The 24,609-nt window shown below is 35.7% G+C and overlaps 1 protein-coding gene across 1 annotated transcript in view; it reads left to right on the forward strand.

The window, feature by feature from the left end:
* The window catches only part of LOC150080605 (uncharacterized), a 98,032-nt gene that overhangs the window by 2,941 nt on the left and 70,482 nt on the right, over positions 1-24,609 (forward strand). The window contains exons 2-4 of the mRNA XM_090381205.1: positions 3,144-3,233; positions 11,282-11,352; positions 19,559-19,617. Of these exons, the coding sequence (XP_090237331.1) occupies positions 3,144-3,233; positions 11,282-11,352; positions 19,559-19,617 (220 nt within the window). The remainder of the gene's footprint in view (positions 1-3,143; positions 3,234-11,281; positions 11,353-19,558; positions 19,618-24,609) is intronic.

Here is a 24,609-nt window from a genome sequence, read left to right on the forward strand (position 1 = left end):
TATTGCGATGTGAACCGTTGCATAGTGACCTGCCATTGAGCCTGTACAATGTGTTGCACCCTTCACTCATCACAAACATCTGCCTTGTGTAATCCTTTACTGTTCCGTAGGCGGGAGGTTGTTTTACCTGTTCAATACCATTCTTTGTACACCTTAACCACAGTGGCCCTGAGCAACTGACAAGACATGCCATTTCTGATGTGGAAGTACATGATGCACAAGCTCCCACAACCATTCCCTTTTGAAATTCCTTGATGTCTTTACTATATTCCTTGACTTCTATTTTGTCACTTTGACTTGCATGACCAGATGCAAATTATCACTCGTCTAGCATAGGAAGCTGTACAACATAGTCCATTAGTAGGGAGCTAGGTGGCCGGGGACAATAATCGGATCGCTCTGCCAAGATTTGTATTAAACATACAAAATGACAATATTTATTTCTCACAGGGTTAAAAAGAACTTTGTAATACGTATTAACCGAATTTTGTAGTAAACTAATATATTTACATAGAAAAGCCTATCCTTTCGCAGGGGAATGGTATGTGCTTCATATAAACGAGTACTTTGTAGAAACCGAGTTTGTATTAACAAGATTTCACTGTATCTCTTTTGGGGTTTACCCTGACTTCTAATCTCCCTTGGTACAAGCATATTACAAATATTGCTTCCTCTGCATCTAAAAAACTTGGTTTTCTCTTTCGCTCACGGCGTTACTTTTCTTCCAAACAGCTGTTCATTCTGTACAAATCGCAGATCTGCCCTACCATGGAATATTGTTCCCACATCTGGGGCGGAGCCCACAAAGCCTCTCTCAGGCTTCTAGATTCCATTCAGAAGAGGGCAGTTAGTTTAATTAATGACTCCTCTCAAACAGAGTTAACTCACTGTCTCATAGACGTACTGTTTCTGCTCTATGCCTTTTCTACATATACTTCCATGGGCACTGTTCTTCTGAATTGGCTTCTATAATTCCAGCTCTCTCTTTCAAAACAGTCCAAACACATGCCGCTACCAGCCAACATCCATTTACTGTCCAACTTCAAACTCACATATCCAACTTTTCATCTTCCTTGTTTATTCATTCAACTGCCGTTTTCTGGAACAACCTTCCTTCGTACATATTTCCTGAAAATTACATTCTGTAGAAGTCAAGTCTAATATCAACAAATATCTTCTTTCATCTTCTCAACCTCCAACCCATGCATGGTACTAAGTATTATAGGTTCTAATACCTCTCGTTTGGGATTTTCATAAAAAAAAAAAAAAAAAAAAAAGGTTACTTCCTCTGATTTGTGACAACAATACAGCACGTGTGTGCAGCTCAAGTTTTGTTCTGATCACCAGTTTTGCTAACAAAGTATAAGAGATATGCATGTTTGTTGTATTTTGGTTCATATCTATAGTAATACTGTAGATTTTCTTCCTCTGAGTTTTATTGTTGTGAACCATCCGATTAAGTAGCAGAAATTGTCAGGGTAATCCATACCCTTCTCTGGCAATTGAGTTACCGACAATAACTAGCTCCCATGGGACCAGCAGATTCTGCCTTGAAGGTTGACACTGTGTTGCCTGTTTCACAAAAGTGAGCTCTGGCGTTGAGTTGGGCAGCTGAGAGCTTGATCAGTACCCCCGTTTTAATTCCTTCGACGGCATCTATCCTACTCCTCAAATTTTCATAGATGTCTATCAGAATGCTTAGTTGTCACCTAATTTCTTTGCACTTTCTGCACCTAACACACTAAGGCATTCTCTTTGGCTAGATCCTGTTCTGGAGAGGTCCACTTACATTTCACAATTTGCACATTTTTTAGACTGTGATGGTCGAAGAATTGCCCCCTTTGATTTCTCCTGAGCTACAGCACTCCCGCTCCTTTGTGCCCATTGATTTTCTGCTCTGGTCTGGGCTTGATTTCCATTTAAATTCAATTTAATTGATCGACAATGGAAATTAATAAGATTAATAAATTTAATTGATCAGATCAGTTGACAGCACTACACTAAGCTAACAGATTCCAATGCAGCACTATCAAGTTTTACATTTACCTTACATTATCAAGTTCGAGATATACGCTGCACTATACTGTACGATCTAATATACTATAAAGCTACTTATAGAAAATAAATTTATGATATTTAGATCAATAAAACACCAAAATTTATCGAAAACTTATCCAATTGTGCAAGCTGAAAATTCTTTTCCCACATGTGCTTAACCTTTCACAACGTAATGGAATCTTCTAAATTTGTAGTGATGAAGATGATGAACCTACTATGGTTGAACAATTTTCAGTGAAAGATGCCCATCAAGGATTACAACTTGTACACCGACCAGGTGTACAAGTTATAATCCTTGTACGTTGATTAAAAACCCAACGTAAAATAACTGTTATTGTGCATCTTCATAATTGCCTTTTAAAACGTGCTCTACCATTGAAACAGCATGTTTTTAACAGATTATTTTAAAGTATGAAACAATTCTCCTGTTAGGTCTTGATAGGTCACAGTAGCTTATCTAGTGAAATTTAATTGTAACCTTGCTGCACTCTGCAATCAATGCAATTTTACAATCAATTTTCTTGTTTAAAAGTGTAGTACATATAAATAAGATTATACTGTATTGTATTAGTAGAATTACATTAAATGTTCAAACTTTTACTTTACTTGTTTTGTTGTTGATTTTATGAACGATTGATACAACGTCCTTCCTATATAACAACCATTTTTCTCATTTCCCCGGAGGCTGTTATATAGAGTTTCAACTGTATAATGCTGGTTGAATCATTTTTCATTGCATAGTTTTATGCTTAGCTAACTTTATAGATTTATTGGTTATATATTTTGCAAAAGATTTTTTTTTTTTTTTTTAATCTGTTATAAATTTTATTTTTATAAATATTTGAGGCATCTTGGTGGTAATTTACTTTTAAATTATTATTTTCATAATCTGAATTCTAATAATTGTTGAAGGGCATTCAAGATTTCTGGAAAAGCTTTCTGAACAAACCTTTTTCATTTTAGGAATTAGCATTTAAAAATGGAAGCATTTTACTACTGTTAAGTTGTTGAATTGAATACATTTAACCCCAAATTTTTTTATAAAAAGTATTTTTCATAATAATATCAAAGTTTAAAATTTTCAGGTGTGAGGCACTTTTTGTCTTCTGCTTATTCATGCGAAGATGTATGGGAACAGCGATTACAGTCCCCACTCCTAAAGAAAATCGATATGTGTAAGTACCACCCATTTTTTGTTTTTATTTAATTTTTTTTACTTTTTTTATCGTTGTAGCTAATTATTGAGATTATTAATTTTATATAATTTACAGAGATAAGAAATTAGACATTTCTTTAAAGAATTAGACTATAAAAAATTATATATAAATTCTGTGAGAAATATTCAGTCACAACTGCATTATAAGTGTTTAATGTTGGGTTGCAAAATTGATTCCATGCCATCACATAGGTCATGAAAATTTCTTATGAAAAATAAAAACAAAAACTCATGCTGAATAAATGTGGTCCATTTTCATTGTTCTTAGAGTGGTATTGACCAGAAAAACATTAAGAAATATTCATAATTGACTATGTTATAAATTTATAAGTCTGGAGTGTCCAAGTGATTCTGTAACATTATATAGTATGAACTAGAGCTGTAATGCTCAATAAATGTGCATGAGCATATAGGTCTTTCGCTGTATTATTTATCTCAAAGGTTTCATCAGTTAGGCATCATTCTTCACTGTTATAGATTTAGCATAAGGTAATCCCAATGATGTGAGTACTTACAGAGTTACATTATTTATATCACAGGAGGCTTTCATTAAACAATCATACTTACTTCAGGAACTGGGGGGGGGGAGGTATGCTTATACATCCTGTTTTTGAAATATTTATCTTCATTAGAGATAACTGTCAGAAACATTCAAACTTTTTGAAACCACTTTTACATAAGACTGCCAGCTAGCTACTCTCAGTTCTTCAACAGCTAGTCTAAACGATGGACATTCAGTCCAGAACTAGCATATACATACATGTTGATGGTGCATTCAGTTTCATTGTGAGGAGGTGAAAGATAGTTTCAAATGCTTTGTGGTTGTTTTAATGAAAACTTTTAATGAATCACTTTCTTTGTGGGGTTACCTACACTCTTTAGCCCACAATAAAATATAAAGCTCTCCTATATATTGGAAATGTGCAGGTGCTTCTGTTCACAAGGGTGGTTTGCAGGGTGAAGTGAGTAGTTACAGACCTGTAAGTTTTAGTATTGGTATTAGTAATGGTAGATGATGTTGGGGGAGGCAGGCTTGTACAGCATCAGCCAATGGTGGGAACACTTCGCATAGAACCTGTCCTTTCGCTCAGTGGTTTGTCTGGTTCTTTGTTGCATTTATTCAAGCTGCCTACTTCTGCAGTGGATGGAGGTTTGCTCCAGCAGTTTGCTGACTGGGGACAGGTTCCAGCTCATTTGTCCTGTAGCTGCCTTTCTCAGTTTCAGTTTGTGCCCCCCCCATGTGTGTAGTCTGGATTGGAGGGATAGATTCTGTTGGGGGTCTTGGGCACCTTGGTCAGGTCTCTTTACGGGTTCCGGTCTCTGGATGCTGCAATTTTCGTAACTGGACCCTTTCCTAGTGGGATGCCCTTTTGTTTCCTTCACAGGTCTTGTTGTTCTTGTCTGTGCCCATTCTAGTGTAGCTGCATCCTTCCTGGGGTGGGCTTCCAGACCTGCATTCAATAATGAGTTGAGCACCTTGTCTCTATGGTGGGCTTCTGGTATTGCTGAAAGGCCTAGGAGTCAGTCCTGGTGGCCTGTCTGCACTGTGCTGAGGGCGTTTGTATCTTGCAGTACAATTGCTCACTGATCTTTTTCATTCTCTGCTGGCATGGGTGTCATGCTGCAAAGTTGGTATGTTGGTCTCAGATTGCACCTGCCCATGTCCAGTGCCTTTCATTTGTCAGTGTTGGACTTCAGTTGCCACTTCTCAGCCCATCTGCCTAAATTTTCTAGGTCTTGTTGCAGTGGTTACTGATTGCTGTAATTGGCTATGCTACCGACCTTAGTGTCATTTACAGGCTTGAACTTTGGCTTAGTGTACTTCATCAGGGTTATTAATAGATGTTGAAGGAAGCAATGGGCCCATTGCTTCTCCACTCCTCCCTTGTGACTCCACTAATGCCACTGGTCAGGAGGACTAGTGCCCGTTGATGGCCACTCTCTGTCTTCTGCAGCCCAACTGTCCCTTTGCCCATGGCAGTGACTTTTACCTGCTGCTGCAGTGCTCCAGTTTGTGCCACAGTGTTAGGGCTTTTCTGGGGTCTGGGTGTTTGACGTTGAAGTCATTTTTTGCATCCAATTGCTTTGTTGCTGCCCCATGGTGTTGAGTAAGATTGGTCAGGTGGGATTGTCCCCTTAGTGGGTCCATGCTGAGTCTGCATTGTGGCTGCTTTCCTGTCTGGTTGGTTGTGCTTTTTGACTTTTGCCAGCAGGAGTGGAGGTCGGGATGGCTGGTTTATGGTTGCTATTTTGCTGGCTTCCTTTAGTGTAGTTGGATGGATCTCCCATCCACCTCAGCTGCCTTTTTTTGTATTTGACTTTGGGAATTTTTTCCACCTTCCTCTCAGTTGTTACAGGTCATCCGGCCCCCTGTTAGAGTTTGATACACTTATAGTATCCTCATCCTTAGGGGTTTCTCATTGGTAAATGTGAATGCAAGGAGTGTGTTCAATTTGTCAGTGGCCTGAGTAGGATCGTCAGCATTTGGGCCATTTCATGTTTGGTGGACCAGTGCAATTTGTCCCCTTCCTTCTAGTGCTTACATAGGGAGGGACTGTTTGCTGCCTTTCTTTGTGTTCTTTGCCAAGAACTTCTCGTGATCTGCTTTGGCTTACCTGCCCTCCTTTGTGATTTGATTGTAGACTGGTTTATCTCTCTTGTTGGCTTCTGTATTGTCTGATAGCTTGTGTATTCCATTCATTTTTCTTCTCTGTTGTGAGTGTCATTTCCTCATATGGCATCCATTTGAGTCTGGGCCTCAAGCAGTCTCTCTTGGTTGTTGTAGGGGTCCCGGTAGCTTCAGCAATTGCTACCCCAAGTGCTTCTCCTTTGGGGTTTGCTGTTGGTGGCATCATCAGTTAGGCCCACTGAAGTGATTTTGGGGGCTGTCTTAGACACTCATGGTCACTTTTTCAGGGGCAGGGATGGTGGTTGAATATTTGGGTGAATTCCGTGTTGGTGCAGTGTGATCACTGTTGCCCTGTAGGTCTTTTGTCTGCATATTCTTAGTGTATTAGGGGTTGCTGCTGATAATCTGAATGTTTGGGAGTGTTGCTTTCTCTCATTGGATCTCTAACATACTGGTATGGAGAGTGGTCATTGAGTGGATCCTTTAGAATCCTACTGCTGTGTTAGTGACCATCCCATGGGTTCTGGTCAGTTTCTAGGGGGATGGGTCCTCCATTGTGGGATATTTCTGTTTGTTGGTCCACTTTGTGTCTGTACAGCTGTTCATTTTACTCATCACAGTCATTAGACCTATAACACATTTCTGTTTTCATTTTTATTTTCCCAGTGCTTATGGCCAACCAAACTGACTCAACGTTGCACTGACCATCCAGGTCAACTGCCTACACTACCTTATATTTTGTATGGTTCTTAACTAAGAGCATAACCCTCCCCCCCCTGCTTCCTCCATTCTATCCTGTCAGAATGGTCCACAAGGGTAGCACAGTGGTTATAATCACAGTCTTTCTCACACCAAGTAGAAAAGGTCTGGGTTCCAATCCTGGTAATAATGCGAGGAACTTTTATGGACTTTTTTCATTCTGTGGCTAAGTTAGTTGATCCACCTTCCCTAGAAACTTAGTCTTTCATCCAGGTATACAGACAAATTGATCAGAGAACAAATGCGATTTATGGACATCATATACATGGGTAAATACTATCATTCTTGGGTGGCCCTAATATGACAGTTAATTTTATTTTATTGTTTTTTCCTTTGGAATGGGTCTGTGTGGTTTATAGGTCTGAAATATCTTTACTGTTGTTTTTATTGAGAGGTTTTTTTTGTTAAATGTTTTAATAAAAATGCTTCTTTGATTTTCATTTCCATAAATCTTTTTTCCTTCCCTCCTAATGTTATTTTCACTATATACAAATTTTATCACAGAATTGGCAGAATTTTCAGTTGAGTGCAACTGTACATTGAATAACTTTGGTATATTCAATGTCACCTGCAGTATTTCTCAACAGTTAATTTTGATGTTCATTTCTCACAACTTGCATTATCATTCTCTTTTTGTACACTGCTCTGTTGAAAACAATGTATCTGCACAAAAATTTTTTATATTATTTCATGACCAAGAACTACCATATCATATGTTGTTGCATCACTAAATTTAACATGTTGTGTTGCTATCACTAAAATCCGTAAATGAATTCAAATGAATTAATCTATCAAATTCAAATGGCTTTATTTTACACTATTCAGCATGGGAAACTGTTTTGAAGCTGTCTGTTATTGTTCCTAGAGTGATTTTGCAGAATTTCAGGCCAAACTATAAATGCTGCTGGATCTGATTCTTAATATTTGTGTCATGGGAAACTGAAATTTTTTTTTTTTTTTGTTTTTGAAATGATTTTTTTTTGTTTCTAATGAGTAATATTAATTGCTATTATAATGATTTGCAACTGTGTCGAGTATGAAAACTCTCCCAAAAGTTTTAGTCAGCCACTGTTATCAACTTGCTCTTGTATATTAAATTACAGTAAATTCCTGAAGCTGAAAATTTTTCATAATTCAATAAACAACAGTAAGGGGGAGAGGAAGCACAGATAATTAAAAAATGTGAATAATCCAAATTATTTTATTTATAATTTGCATGCATCATTTTTTTTTTTTTTTACATAAGAACAACTTCCAGTTATAATTTATGTCCATCTGTAACATCAATAAATAACATCAATATATGATTAACTGTTAATTACTAAACTTTTCAAATACATAACATTATAAATTAATAAAATTAGGTTTCTTTGACTTTTGTTGCACATTGCCCTCTGTTATTGATTTTATTTGTAAATCATGCAGTGTCATGCTATACTTTCACTAAATGGGACTCTTAAGATCAAATTACAAAATATTGTTTTGATTACTGTAATTTTAATCAAAGTACAGTACAGCTTGTCATAGCCACTAGCAACAAATAGGAGAATGTGATTTCCCTCCATTAAAAATAAATTTTCTGTTTATACTCTGGGATGCCCACAGAGGATCAGAGGAGTTGACAAGGTAAAGACTACAAGAATATTATTATACTTTTTGGTATCATATGGATTTGAACTGCAGAATGTGTAGCTGTGTATTGAAACTCATCACTTGGCTGTGTCAACTTAAAAGAAACCATAAACTAGACTGTTGTAAATGAAAGGCTGGGAAAGAAATTATAAGTACTTATGGCTATGTGAAGTTTCAGAAACCTTGAGTGTATTAAGTATTGGTAGTAATAATATAAAAAAGAAAAATCTGCTAAATTGTGCACTGATAATTTTCTTACTATTCGTTATCTGGAAGGGACCAGGAAACTTAAATATAGATTGTTGGAAACACAAAGCTGGAAGAGTGTGAGAGACAAATAAAAGCTTAGTTCAGTTTATAGATAAATTTGAATTAAAATTAAACATAAACAAATTTAAAAAATCATGAATAGGTAATCCAATAACTGGATAATCTGCACACCAATAATTTTTTTTTTTTTTTATGAGAACCCCAAACACGAAAGGTATCAAAACCTATAGTACTTAGTACCGTGCATGGGTTGAAGGAGAAGTATGGGGAGAGGGTGATGCCAGAAACTTTGCTCTAGAGACTAAACATGGGTTTCACCACTTCAAGCCTCCAATAAGCAAAGTGTTGTATTTCACCGGTTGATGAAAGTCATCTACCACCTGAAATTGGGAGCTTACTGTATTTGCATCAGTCATACGAATTCATTAATTCATTTGAAATGTTTTGCTTTGCTCTTATTTGTGTTTTAAGTTAATGTTCCAAAATAAACACACATTCTTTGTGGAAAAGATCCTATATTACATATTGCACAAATAAATGCTGTGCTGCTCCTTAAATACCACTCTGTGTCATAATGAAATTTATTTTTTCTGCCACCTCTTTCAAAATAATTCATTCTGTATTTAATTGCATTTTGTGTTGCTATATTTACTCACTTTTGTGGTAGCCACTGTAGATCCATTGGGTTGTATCACAAATAAATAACAAATAGATAAATATATCTAAACAGAACGAACTAATATTTATTATTATTTGGCTGACTGGAATGACATATGTGGTCACTAGTACTTAGTTTGCATATACTGGTAATGTGGTGGCAATGAAAACTGTTTCAGTGACATTGTAAACTCCATTTGTTATAAGGTGGCTATTCTGGTAGGGCCTCTTTATTTATTTATTATTATTATTTTTTTAATTTAATATTTACATTGAAGTTTTGCAAGTGTCTTCTAGATCTGAAATAAATTTGTTGATTCCTACTACTTATTATTGCCTGGTACTGCTGAGCTTGGCCTCTTGATTGTAGGAAAGCAGACTTTTTACACTTTGTTCCCAATGACCATTGGTTCATATCTGGATAGTCTCCTTCAGCATACTAGACATGATAATTTCACACTTTTGATTTGTGATATGTATCCATTGTATTAATAATCCTGTCAGCATAAAGATATAAGTAGAGGACTGATTGTGGCAGATTGACTGGACAGCAGTAAGTGTACATTGTTCTTGCTGTTATCATTGAAAGAATATGTGTGTGCTTTAATTTTATTCTTTATACAGGTGGGCCAGAGAAAAGTAAACTGCAAGTAAAAATTATAATGGTAAAGGGTTCTGATATAAATTTATATTGATAATTTCTGGCAACATGGATGTATCTGTCAGCTCATTGCAGGGCATCTGTGGGGAATGGCTTGTAATAAACTTTTTATTTTTTATTTTTTATTTTTAAGGATTATGCTAATTTCTCAGTGAATGTTTCCTTTTAAATTCTTTTGGAGAAGCAGTATGGTAGTCATAGAAGCAAACCCATGTGCAAAATAATTCCTACAATAAAGACACAAACATTCTCAAGACATCTGTACTCGGATACAAATGTTTTGGCGAAATACACTAAGAAAAGTTTTGGCAGGTGGTATGAAATTTGCATAGTAATGAATGGTAAATGGAAGGAACCATAGTACATCTGAATGGCTGTTCGGATAAAAGGTATCAAAGAGTATATGCCTAAGGGTCTGAAAAAATTAACTAGACGATTGCTGCAACAACTAGGTCACTTACAAACCATGTGCTGATGTGTACTACTAGACTATAATGAAAGTTTAATCCATTGTAGATGTGCTATAAGAAGCATAGCCTGATAAGCAGAAATGTCTATTATTGCGAATGGTTGCCATCTTTAGTTATAGTAGTTATGATTTCATATTATTACTGTTTTTTGATCAACAGGAATTATGACTATTTCATGATCAACAGGAATTATGACTATTTCATGATCAACAGGAATTATGACTATTTCATGATCAACAGGAATGGTTCCACTTGAGTAGCTAGCTCAGTGCTTATAACAAAATACATTGGTCTTCAGAAAATTAAGTTCAATTTGAGTTAAATGCAAATTCTTTTGCATGATAAATCGATTTGTGTATAGCGTGTCATGTTTGAAACAGCTCTTGCTTGTCAAATTTTCTGTACAGAAAACATTGGGTGCTAGATGATTATCCAAATGCCATACAGGATTTCAAGACAGTTGCTGGATAATCCACTTCTAATAGGATAATTTCTCATGTAATAGTTTGCACATTTCTTGCCTGCATTTATAAATACTATGATTAGGAAGGAACTATAAGGAATGAAGAATGTGTCTTCTGTGGTTCCCAGATTTTACCTCAGAAAGGATTTAAAAAATAATATTCAGTGAGAAATTTGTATGGTTCCTGAATCTATTAAGAGTAATTGTCGTCAACATACAATAACAAACAGACATGCTCTAATTTGTAAACTGTATTGTATGGTATATTATGGCTTATTAAATTGGTTTCATGTTTTTAATTCATGTCAGAAACTACTTCTGGAATTGCAGCTATAGCATATCTTTTACAGAATGGGCCTCAGAAAAGTAGCCTATCAAAAGCTACTTTTTTTAAGCCCACTCTGTAAAATATTGTATTTAGAAATAGCTTCAGCATTTCACATGATAATTGATTATGTTATTCCAGATTCTTACTTCAATGAATTAGACAAGAAGTTTGCTACAAAAAGAAAGCCCAGTGGAGTTGATATTGATATAGTAAGTAAAAAGCATTGTTTAATAGTTGATATAGTAAGTAAAAAGTATTATTTAATAGTTGATATAGTAAGTAAAAAGCATTGTTTAATAGTTGATATAGTAAGTAAAAAGTATTATTTAATAGTTGATATAGTAAGTAAAAAGTATTATTTAATAGTAGATGAAGAAGAGAGAAATGAAAAGTACAGCAGACTCTTGATTAACCGGGATCAAAAAAAATATCAACCAGAAATCAAAAAATTCAAGTAATAACTAGAATATTTATAAACAGATGTTTTGCAAGTCATAAATAAGCAACAAGCAGCATTATAAGTCATTGTTGGGAGATTAGTGTACCTATTATCTTGCAATCCCCACTGTCTTCACGCCCACTGCTTGAAAAAGAAAAAAAAAAGACCAAATGTTTAGTTTGTTTTAGTGTGTCGCATCGATTGTTGTGTTCCATTGCAGTGCAAAAAGACAAATTTTGTTTTGTTTTTTATGTCATGGATGTCAGAATTTTTTTTATAGTATTTTTTTTTTTTTTGTTGTTTAGAAATTGCGAAAATGATGGGTAAAAGCAAAAGGAATCCCAGAAAAAATATCCCCTGTAAAAAATCCCATTTTCTTGTTAAGATACATAAATGTTTGATTATAAATTGTATGATTTTGTATGTAACTCGATTACCAATTTTAGAACAGCTGGTTAGGGAGAAAACACCCTACCTCAGCTAAGACCCCCCCCCCTAGACAGCACAAATCAATCAGAAAAAAAACACTCTCGCCTTCACCGAATCACAAAATTTTCTTATTATCATAATATTATTTAAGTGGGTAAAACTCCAGATCAGTGATTGACAGGTGCCACTCACTGTCCTCCTACATTGATATGCCTAGGGTGTTTCTCCCCACTTGACGATGTTTTTAAATCACGAACTCGTTTACCGATTTTAAAACAGCTGGATAGGGGAAAAACATCCTACCTCAGCTAAAACCTCGCCCCATCGACGACACAGATCTATTAGAAAGAAAACGCTCTCGCCTTCACCGAATCACAAAATTCGACTGTAGAATCAATCCATTTTTTCCGGGGGATATTTTTATCGGTTACCAAGCAAAAGAGTTGCGTTTTCGGTTAAACTAAAACTTGAAATTATTCCAAAGTTTGAAAACAGTGCATCTGTTAAATCTCTAAAGAACCATTATAATGTTGGTGACCCAACCATATGCAACATCGTAAAAAATGAAGGGAAGCTATTAGACTTAAAATCGACATTGCAAAAAATAAAGGGACGCATCGTATTTGGACATGCGAGTAGTGCATGGTAAGTTTTTTCATTTTTTTATCTATCGCCATAATTTTTACGCAGGTTGCTGAACATTTTTCGATTCAATAAGTCCCCGATTTATGCAACTATGGATTTACATAATTTTTTTTTTTTTTTTTTAGGATTGTAAAATTTAAAACAAATAAAAATAAAATAAGCAATCAATAATGACGATTATGGCACGCACAAATTGCACAAGTGAGATTCAGAGTAACAAGCAAAAAAATAGAAAAGAAGAGAAGATTCTTACAATTTATTTATGGTTCTTTTTTTTTTTTTTTTTTGTATGACTGAAGATTTTAGTGAAGAGGAGAGACATTTCACCATAATAATGTAAAATCCCACACAATTCCAGTTATCGGTATAATCGCAACTGCAATAAGATTGAGTTTACTACCTGTTTATAATTAGATTCACGAACAGAAAGGCCCAGTAACCTGGAAGGTGCAAATTGTTTAAATGCAGTGACCTCCAGAAATGTGCTTTAGTAAAATATGAGTTCGCGTGAGGTGATAATAATGTGTTTCCCCCTTAACCCTGTGAAGTTCTTTTCAGAAAATTTCATTTTGACCGTTATCATGGTGCCGACTAAGAGAATAAGTGACAGTGCTACTAGTAAATCTATCAAGAAAAGGAAAGCCATCGATTTGGATCAGAAAATTAAACTAATAAGGATGTATGAAAATGGCCAAACATTAACAAGTATCGCACAGATTTCAGATTTGTCAATAAATGTAATAGTAATAGCATATAGTAGCAATATGTTATTAGTCATTCCCGAGTTACGTAAAACTCAATGAAGTAAGAAGTCCCGGAATGCATCTCTTACTTATGTCGGGGACTTTTGTATTTTTGGATCATCCGGGATTTGTTTTTTACCACCTATCCCAGAAAATTGAGAGTCTACTGTATTATTTAAAAAAAAAAAGTATTGTTTAATAGTTATATATAAAAAGACATTGCAGGGAGTTACACTGCTCAAGTTGTTTATGATTTGCAAGTCTAAAAGCCCATGTTAAAAAGTACGATCATATTCTTATCTTGCATGGAGTTTTTGTATATTTTAGAATAATAAATTTTACATATACAGTACAGTTTCATTTATGTGACCCCAATTATGTAACACTCTTATCTGGTTATCCATTGGATAACTTCTTGACATCGTAACAAGGTTTGTCAAAGGGAAAATAATAATAGATAGATAAATGTTTATTCACAAAAATATCATACCAGATGATGTTGAAATTATCATAAATATGAAGAATTTATGAATTATCATAAATTTATATTTACAAATAAAATTTAGCATAATTATACAAATTTTAGCTTAGTTATTGTGCTATTCAAGACATTATAATAAGATAAAAAAGATAAAAACTCTGTTAAAACAATAGTAATAGACTAATTGAACTTGCTTAATCTTTTAATCTTAAATTCTAAGTTCTTTCCCTTCTTTTTTGATAAAATGCAGTGTATTCATTTAATTTTCCTTTGACATTTAAACAGTGAACATTACAATGGCAAGCAAACCAAAAAGGAAAAGAAAATCATTACTATTGGAAATGAAGTTACAAGAACTAAAGAGATGTGATAAAGAGATTTGATAAATCATCGACTAAAATTTCAATACATTTAAGGGTTGGCTGAGTAACAGTGGGAGATTGTGTGCAATACTGTTTGTAAATCCACAATTGGTGCTTTTTAAGTGAAGCATCACCTTCTAGAATACAGTTTGGAGAGAAAAAAATTGGGTATAGCTCTTTTTGTCATAGTTTCTGTTTCAAAGAGGAAAAGACTACCTCTATATCTGGACCAATTTTAAAAGTCAAAACTTTGAAATTCAATGAGAATTAATTGTGATTAAACCAGTCTATATTATAAAATGATGACACAGAAACAGAAACCTTGGCAGCTAAAACAGAAGCAGTGGCTCCAGGATATAAGAAAAAAAGGAAAGAACACTTAACTAGTCTAGCTGTAGACAGCTGCTGGAACATTCAACCGTCCAATAATGGTTGTAGGAAAATGTGAAAAGTCAAGAGCATTTAAAAATTTTAATAACATTAGTTCTCTTCCAGTGTACTAGTTGTCATCAAAAAGGCACTTGGCTGGATTTTCGCTTATTTCAGATATGGTTCCTAAAGTGAAGGAATTCCTTTAGAACCAAAATCCTTCTCCTAAATCTCTTCTTTTAATTGATATTGCCTCAGCACATCCTTTAAATCTCCAAGCAGGTGATAGGAAATGTTTATTCACTCTCTCACCCCCAGAATTTGACTGCCCTTATTCAGCCAGTGAATGAAGGAGTTTTAGAGAATTTAAATATAAGATTCAAACTCATGACTCATGTTTTGAAAAAATCACAAGATATGACTAAATCCCTGAAATATATAAATGTCAAAGACATCATTTTCTGGTATTTTTGACATCTACTTTACTATAATTATTATTATTTTTTTCGAAATCTTTTCAAAATCTTGGCCCAACATGTGGTTATCTTGGACAGAACTGTTAAATCTATTGGACTCTGAGTCAACAGCTGATCACAGAAGACTAATTTTATATTCATTTCAGCAAATGGTCATGAAGGTGTAGATAAATCTGATGTGAAAGATTAGCTTACAAAAGACAAAAATCAAGAAATTACTGACGAATAAATAATTTCTAATTTGACTGAAAATGAAGACTTGTGAACTTGCTAGCTCTTTCATTGTAACACACACACACACACAAAACTTTGAAGCAGCTGATCATTTGAATAAAATATTTAGAACAATGAGTACAACATATGCTGAACTTTTAATTTTAAATCAAAACAAGAATTAAAATGAAAAGATATAAATCTTTGTCAAACAAAGATCTTACTATTTTTTTTAAAGAATGAATTAATTATGTTAAAAATTCATGAAATAAATTGTGTTATAATATTCAAGCAAGATATTCCTTGAGTGGCATGGTGCCTAGGTAAACTGTGTTGTTTGAAGATAAAGAACTCAAACCCAATTGGTATTATTATGTTTATTTCTGAATTGGAAATATGTACATAATGGAGTCAAACGTTTTGTGGTATAATGACAGCAAGTAATGGTTATTATTATAAAATTCTTAGAATTTTTGGTAGAATTAAAAATTTTATAGTAGAATTAAAAGTTTTAGATCTAATTTGAAGAATTTTGTTTTAAGGTTAATTTTAAATAAGTAAGTAACAACAATATGTAAACACTTTCCAGCTGTCTTTGCAATATCACCCTCACAAAAGGTCACTTCAGTCACAATAGCTTGTTGATTTGTTTATGGGCAAAACATATATATATGTATGTATGTGTACTGTGGTTTTCTTAATCTTGTTGCAAGGTGGTTTGGTGGACAAGAGTCTAAGGGATCCTTATAGTCTCAATATTAGGGTTTGCTTGTGCTCTGAGGGTAACATTACTTCAGGTATTGCCTTAGTAAACAAAGGATGGGGCAAGGTTAAGGATATGTGATTAAAAAAAAGTAAATAACAATAAATAAATAAAAATGCTTTACCAGTTACGATCTGTTTCTAGGGTGGTTGGTAAGGATTGACCCAGGTCATAGTGTATTCCTTAGTTGGAGTTAGTTTGGGAATTGTTTGATTGGAGAGTTTATTGCAATTAAGAAGTTTAAACTTATTTTTAATTTGGGTTAGGTCTCTATTCTTGAAGATGTGTATGTGGCTGTTTTTGATATGAATTACTTTGTTGCAGTTAATACTATCTGTGGCTTCTATTAAACCACTTTACAAAGAAGCCTTTTTAATAGGCGCTGTGGCTAGCATTAGCTGCAACGAATGAATTCAGATCAAAAACAGTGACATTTGGGTTAGGACTCTATTCTTGAAGATCTTCAAGAATTAGAGTCCTAACCCAAATTAAAAATAAATTTAAACTTCTTAATTGCATCCAACCCTCCAACTAAACAACTCTCCCTTCCCACAACTAAGGAATAGTACCCTACAATCTCTAGGAATAGTACCCTAGGTCAATCTCTGCCAATCACCCTAGAAACAGAAGATCTTAACTGGTAAAGTTTTCTGACAATATTATTTAATGCTTATAATTTAGCTTATATATTTAATTTTGTCTTATTCAATTTTAATTTAAAATATTTTTATTTATTTATTATTATTATTATTATTTATCACATATCCTTAAATGTGTATTAACTTCCTTTCCCCTTTATCCACTAAGCCAACAATTGCAGTAATGTTCTCTCAGGGTCCAAGAAAACCCTGATCGTAAGGCTATAAAGGTAATCCCTTAGACTCTTGTCCACCAAACCACCTGGAAACATAATTAAGTAAACCGGTGTGTGTGTGTGTGTGTGTGTGTGTGTGTGTGTGTGTGTGTGTGTGTGTGTGTGTGTGTGTGTGTGTGTGTGTGTGTGTGTGTCACCCATAAACAAATCAAGTTCTTGTAACCAAAGTGACCTTTTGTGAGGGTAATATTGCAAAGACAGGTAAGTGTTTATGTTATTGTTGTTTTTACATATTGTTCTGCAACTGCCTCGACTACAAAAAGTTACTTTTTTTGTAAAGCTACTTTCATTATCAATATGATATATAATTTTTGAAATCTACAGGGTGTTTCAGTTAAACGTTTCAGAACTTCTAAGAGGGGTAGGGTACATCCTGACAACTCGAAATCATATAGCAATGTGGGGTCGGAAATGCTTTCCTGAAGCGGTGTTGTACACAGAAGCACCATAAAGAAAAGAGACCGTAAGTGAGAAATCGTTTTAATAATACATGAAAAGAAGCAAAAGGTACATGGATTAAAGTAAGTGTTCGAAGTTTCTTCAACCTCGTATTGCTTTCGCACAGTGGTACCTTGGAAAATGTGCTACAAATCCCCTTTTTCCTGCTGAAGTGTTGTTTTCCGATGAGGCATCCTTCACAAGGGAAGGAATTTTCAACACGCATAACGACCATATCTGGGCGGTCGAGAACCCGCATGCAATACGACGTCGTGCAGCACAGATTCGATTTTCGGTCAATGTATGGGCCGGTATTATGGGAGATCACCTCATCGGACCTTACCTGTTACCGTGTCGTCTAACCGGACCTATCTACTTGATCTTTCTGCAGCAAGTATTGCCACAACTTTTGAGAGATGAACAGATTTCTGCATCGACGCAACAGACAATGTGGTTCCAACACGATGGAGCCCCTGCCCATTATAGCGGAGATGTTTGTAACTACCTGGATGTCACATTTGGTCAACAGTGGATCGGACGTGGTGGTCCCGTGCGTTGGCCTGCTCGGTCACCCGACCTATCATGTCTTGATTTTTATTTCTGGGGTCATATGAAATCGCTAGTTTATGACACCCCTGTTGACAATGCTGAGGAGCTGGTTGCAAGAATCGCAGTAGCTGCCGAAGAAATTCGAAATTCGCCTGGAGTATTCCAGAATGTTCGGATGTCCATGCGTCGGAGATGTGAGGCGTGCATTGTAGCCCGTGGAAGAAACTTCGAACACTTACTTTAATCCATGTACCTTTTGCTTCTTTTCATGTATTATTAAAACGATTTCTCACTTACGGTCTCTTTTCTTTATGGTGCTTCTGTGTACAACACCGCTTCAGGAAAGCATTTCCGACCCCCCACATTGCTATATGATTTCGAGTTGTCAGGATGTACCCTACCCCTCTTAGAAGTTCTGAAACGTTTAACTGAAACACCCTGTATATATTATTGTTGAACAGAAAAAAAGAAAAAAAAAATTTTTAATGTTCACCCAGTTTAAGTTTCTTATTTAGTTTAAGGTGGTATAAGTTTCTTGGAGTTAGGGTATAAAAAAAAAATGTGTTACACCTATTTGTGTCATAAAAGCTTTTTTTTTTTTTGTTTTGTTTGTAGAGAAATAGTATATATATATAGAAAAATAGTATTTTGCTTTTTATTGTATATAGTATTGACCAGAGTAAAAATGAAGATATTTCTTTACAGCCACATAATAAGCTTCTACAGTGCAAATGAACTGAGGATTTGTTGAAAAGTATAGGACCATGCTGAAAAAAAATGTTGAGTTAGTTGTTGAGGTACTCCGACAGGCCGCTGGGGAACAATTTTGCAGTGATAGAATACATTTGAACTGAGGTTGCCCAAGGTTTCTTGCTAATGCTATTGAAGGAGCTTTAAAAGTTCTAAAGCCTGAATAGAAAGGGAAAGGTTATCTACCAGGTATTCTGATTAGAATACCTATTGCACATTTAACTCTCTTATATCTGCTCACCAGGAATGATCCATTCCCCACTGCCTTGCACATTTAATCATTAACCTTTTATATTTTTAAGAGCAACAGACAGTATTTCTTTCAATTTCACATGTATGTAATACTCTCGCTCTCTCTACGACACATCTTAGGAGACAAGCAAAACATTGAGAAGCATTTTTACCTTTAATGCAGACCTTGAAACTGATGCAATTCTCACAAGATCCATAATAGGTGCAATATGGGCTCAGTAGTTTTTGTTACCACGAACTCTAATGCAGCAGTTTGATTCCTAATCAAAAATGTAAGGAAAAAGTAAGTAAATGAAAGAACAATAATGTAGAGTCTAATGGATGGTTGAGGACTAGGAGAAAAATGGGGAAGTATGGGAATGTTTGATGTGAAATTTAGAGAGAGTAAGGTGCTGTTGGATATGGGGGGGGGTGGAGGACATCTTAATGTCAGTAAAATAAGCCATTTGCAGGTAGAGGAAATCAAGAAAATTTAGCTGTACTTTGTGAAATCCATTCTGCAACATGCTGTATACACCAAAAATTGAAATTTTAATTACTTTATCTTTTGCTTTTTTTTAAAAAATATAAAATTAAATCTATTTTTTAATATTAATTTCAAAATAATGTATATTGCCCTTTTTTCTCCTTAGTTTGCTAATAAACTTGAACATGAAGATCAGCTAGAAGAACTTGAACATTTACTTTACAGGTAAGACAATATTAGAATTAGTCCTTGCAGAATGATACAAGGAAAGAAAGCCTTAGGCATATAATAAAAACTGTTTCATGTCAGTATTTGTGATCCATCTTTAAAGTTTCATGAATATTCTCTTTCCACAAGATGGGATGGAAGTTTTTTTCAACTGCTAATTATGTTTTGACTGAAAGAAAATTCTCACATCTAGGCTGCAGTTGATGTAACTTAGTGTATTACACTGTGTAACAAAAAAGTATGTTTATATTTAACTCTTTCTTATATGAATTTGTTTGCTGAACCAACAGTGTTATTGCTTTTGTCTAGTGTTAGTATTTTCATGGAAATTGAAGGTTTTGTGTTTTTGCGACATTTATACATATATAAGAACCCATAGTATTTATGTTTTTTTTTGCAGTTTGCTATGGCTGCTAAATGAACATGTTATCTACATGCTTAGTTTCTGCTATGTTTGTGGACATTATATAAATCTGAAGCAGTAACACTTGTTGGCACCAACCAGTGTTATGCTTTAAAAACTGGCTGAATATAAGCATATCTCAAGCAGGAGAAAAAATACCAGGGTAAAAAGGGAACACAAAACAGGAACAAGCACAGGTTTTGAGAAAAAGTGGAGAATTGCCATCAGGACCTTAAGCTTTCTTGGCATCACGGTTGTTCAGAAATATTCTAATATCCTGTCACAAGAGGTATTGAGTGCAGTGTATTAGTATGGCAGGAGGTAGTTTACTAGTCATCGATACAAGAATTAGATGAAAAGGAGGATGCTAGTAAGTCGACTTTCTTTTTAACTGAGGATGGAATAGAACCATTAGGTTGTAACAGAGGTGGGAGTATAGATGGATAGAAAATGTGGCCAATAGCATTGGCAAAAGACCAGAATGTTTGACTACCTTAGCCTGTTCAAAATAGTTTGGATTGATTAATAACTGTTTTACAGTTTCTGCAAGCTTTAGTGTAGGCAGAAAATGAAGCCAGAGATTTGAATAAAAGCCAACTGAAATATGCTACATTCTTATCTTGAACAGCTTTAGCACATTTATTGAAAAATCAAAGTTTAGATAAAGGACAAGATTTGCAGCATGAAGGATTTCATCCTTGCAAGAATAATTTCATTGACAAACATTAGGAATGGAAGCTTTAAAACAGTAGTTTAAACAAGGAAAAGAAGAATATAAATCACTCAGATCATCCCCTTTTGTATTCATAAATACCAAATTGCATGAGCCTGAGAATGGCTATGACAGAGAGAGAGAGAGGGGGGGGGGAGCTCCATTGGAGAAAAGACCATCACCAGGTTGTGATCTGAGGTGCCTAGGGGACCACGAGTATTGAATGTGTACTTTGAAGGATTGTTGGTGAGAAAAAGATCAAGGGTGCTGGGTGTGTGTTTAGGATTGTCTGGTATTCTGGCAGGTAAATGAACGAGCTGTATTCATTGACATTTGTAATTGAAGAATCCTCATCTCAACCAACTGGGTCCACATAACTAAGAAAACCAAGGTCAGATGTAAAAAATAAAGTTACCACCTTACTGTTTAGGAAAACTGAAGAAAGTTGGGTTTCAAAGAAGGAAGTCAGGTTGGTTGAGAGATTTAAAGCCAGAGGAGATCAAAAAGAGGAAATTCCAAATTAGGAAGTCTTTGACAAGGAATATCAGAGCAAACATATGTAGAAGTATCACTTTTGAAGTGAATGGAATCATAGAATGAATAATTAGGGCAACTGAGATTAAGTACTGTTTGAGACAACCAATAATTAGGATTTTGTGAGAAAAAAGTAAGCGGGATTTGGCAGATTGTAGGTTTAAAAATGGATATCGCTGAGATTAGAAGTGAGACCAATGTATATTTGTGAAATGAATGAAGTTTTTGGGAAGCTGAGATCTTTTTCGCTGTTAAGTTTGTTCTGTTAGTGTGATTAGTGTGACATTTCATGATGCATTCAGTAGATATGGCAAAAGTAGAGAAAGACCTCATTATATGAATTAATGAAATTTTTGGATATGGCATATATACAGCAAGATTATACTCATTTGCTTGACATAGCATGGCCTCATCAGCACCTCCCACATATGCACTACTGGTATTTCCTCCAATCACTAGGTGGCAGAGTAGAGGCAGTGAGATTATATATTAGGTGAACCAGGGGCCACCTAGAGAGTTACTAGTAAGTTCATACCAGTGGACTATTTGTCAATTGACTTGTGAAAACTATTTTAGAGCTGTATCTTTGAAATGTAAGGAATATTGGATCTCACTGTGATACTGGTCATAATCTTGAATGACATATGGCATGATGGAAGAGATGGGGATGGATTTCCATGCTTTGCTCTGCAGCTTAAGCATAGGTTTCACTATTTAAAGTTTCCAGAGTGGTGGTATTGTATCAAGCAATGAGAGTCAATGCTCACCAAGTATTGCCTGGTAACACAGATGGATAGTATATTTCTGTGTGATGTGGACATCACACTTCAACCCCTGCTTACATTGGTTCATACCAGGGCAGCTACATCCAATATACAAGGTGCATTTTTCCTAATTTTATGCATGCATACCCATGTGTAAAGTCACACAGAGGTGAAGGTGCAAGGAGAGGATTTAGTTGTTGCAGAATGATTGGACTTCATCGAAATTCAATCCCTTGACTCAAGTGGGACCTGAATATCAGTTTCATCAGCATTTTCGACCCCCAGGTTGCAAGCTCTATACTCTCATACCTGGAGAATGTCTGTGATAAGTCTCTGGGTGGTCAAACATGCTCTTCCCTTAACAACTATTCAATGAGTCCCATATAATTCTAGGTGCATTATGGCCTTGCTGCCCTTGCATTGTAAAGCCTACAAACAAACAACAAAACCTTATAATTCTATTCTTATGCAGATGAACATTTATTACTTCTCAACTGTGGACATAATTTTCCCTCATACCACAAATTTAAACATATACACCAACCGTTTATAACTGATTTAATAGTAAAATAAAATAAAATAAAATGATACAAAAGACTGTAAAATAATATTTACAAAAATATGATTATTTACAAAAAAAAAAAAAAAAAAAAAAACCTAATTTACAACAAAAATAAAATAAAATAAAATAAGTAAATAAGTTAAAATGCATTAAAATATAAATTTAAAATCGATAAAAACACCATTAAAGCTTTCGGAGGTGTCTGCCTCCTTCCTCAGCAATAATGAAATTTAATTTAAGCGACACATCCTTAAGTACCAGGTTCACGGCACACGTGGATGACCAGGCGCATACTCGGTATTCCTTTCACTTGTACCAGAACCAGAAGTGGTCTGGGGACGTGGAAAAGTAAAACGATTATCTCTGGCAAAAATCACCGCCTCAAAAAGAGGATGAAGCCTAACTCCCCTGTCTCTGTTCATGCTATTGTTGCCAGAGGATCCAATCCACAGACTTTCCAGCCACCTGCGGTCCCAGAATCTATGAACTTGGTCAAGGATGACAGCGTTGTCGGGGGAGATCTGGTGTTGTTTTTCCCAGTAGTGCTCGGCAATGGCGGATTTATTGAGCTCTGTGGTCCGTATCGCTCTTGAACGTTCCCCCAGACGGTCCTTGAGACGCCGGCCTGTCTCCCCCACGTAACATTCCCCACAATCTGGGCATGTGATTTCACATACGACCCCACTACTAGACTCCCTAGTAATGGAGTCTTTAACCTGTGACACTACTGTGTGCAACCTCCAGCCCGGGAGCTGCACACAGCGTGTCTGAAAATCGCGAAGCATCCTCGCAATGTGATCCAACAGGCCCGGATAGTAGGGAACATACACTGTGGTAAGCGGTACATGACGGATCTTATGAGGTGCGGTTACCCCCAGAGGGTAATTGATAAATACAATAAAGGGTAGTTCCGCCTGTACTGCTTACCACAGTGTATGTTCCCTACTATCCGGGCCTGTCGGATCGCATTGCGAGGATGCTTCGCGATTTTCAGACACGCTGTGTGCAGCTCCCAGGCTGGAGGTTGCACACAGTAGTGTCACAGGTCAAAGACCCCATTACTAGGGATTTTAGTAGTGGGGTCGTATGTGAGATCACATGCCCGGATTGTGGGGAATGTTACGTGGGGGAGACAGGACGGCATCTCAAGGACCATCTGGGGGAACATTCAAGAGCGATACGGACTGCAGAGCTCAATAAATCCGCCATTGCCAAGCACTATTGGGAAAAACAACACCAGATCTCCCCCGACAACGCTGTCATCCTTCGAAATAACACCTGATCCATAGGTTGGATGAGTGAAGTAGTATTTGGCGGTAGAAATATGACTCATGTTCAAATTGAAATCATCTAGATGTGTAGGATGTCCAGGAGCATCATCTAATAGAAGCAAAATCTTGAAAGGAATGTCGTTGTCATTACAATATTTTTCAACCTCTGGAATGAAGCAGCATTTAAACCAATCCTCAAAGAGAGATATTTGTTATCTATGCTCTCTGGTTCGATCTAAAATGCATGGGTAGGGTGGCTTTATTGATGCCCTTAAATGCACAAGAATTTCCAGAATGGTACACAAGCAGTGGTTTTAATCTGTAACCTCCCACTGCATTAGCTTCAAGCAGGAACCCTATCTTTCGAAGACTTGAAACCTGGCAGTCTTTTCCTCTTTGGCAATGTATGTTCGATTCAGCATTTTTTTCCAATACAGAGTAGTCTCGTCAATGTTAACAATTTTCTGCATTGAGTAACCACCTTCATCAATAATTTTTTTCAGCACATCACAAAATTTCTCTGCAGTTGCAGAATTGGCACTGGCGACTTCACTGCATACTTTAACATTGTGGAAAACAGTGCGATGCTTGAACCTATTAAACCACCCATTGCTTGCCACATAGTTTTTTCAGGTTCACCGAACTTATCCTTAATATCTTCATAAATGCTTGTTGCTTTTGCTTGATCATTAGACTCAGGGGCACTTGCTTCTGAATCTGATTTTCCATCCATATTATTAATA

Source organism: Mastigoproctus giganteus, chromosome 9, assembly GCF_048544385.1.
Source record: "Mastigoproctus giganteus isolate SK-2022 chromosome 9, ASM4854438v1, whole genome shotgun sequence".
Lineage (NCBI taxonomy): Eukaryota > Metazoa > Arthropoda > Arachnida > Uropygi > Thelyphonidae > Mastigoproctus > Mastigoproctus giganteus.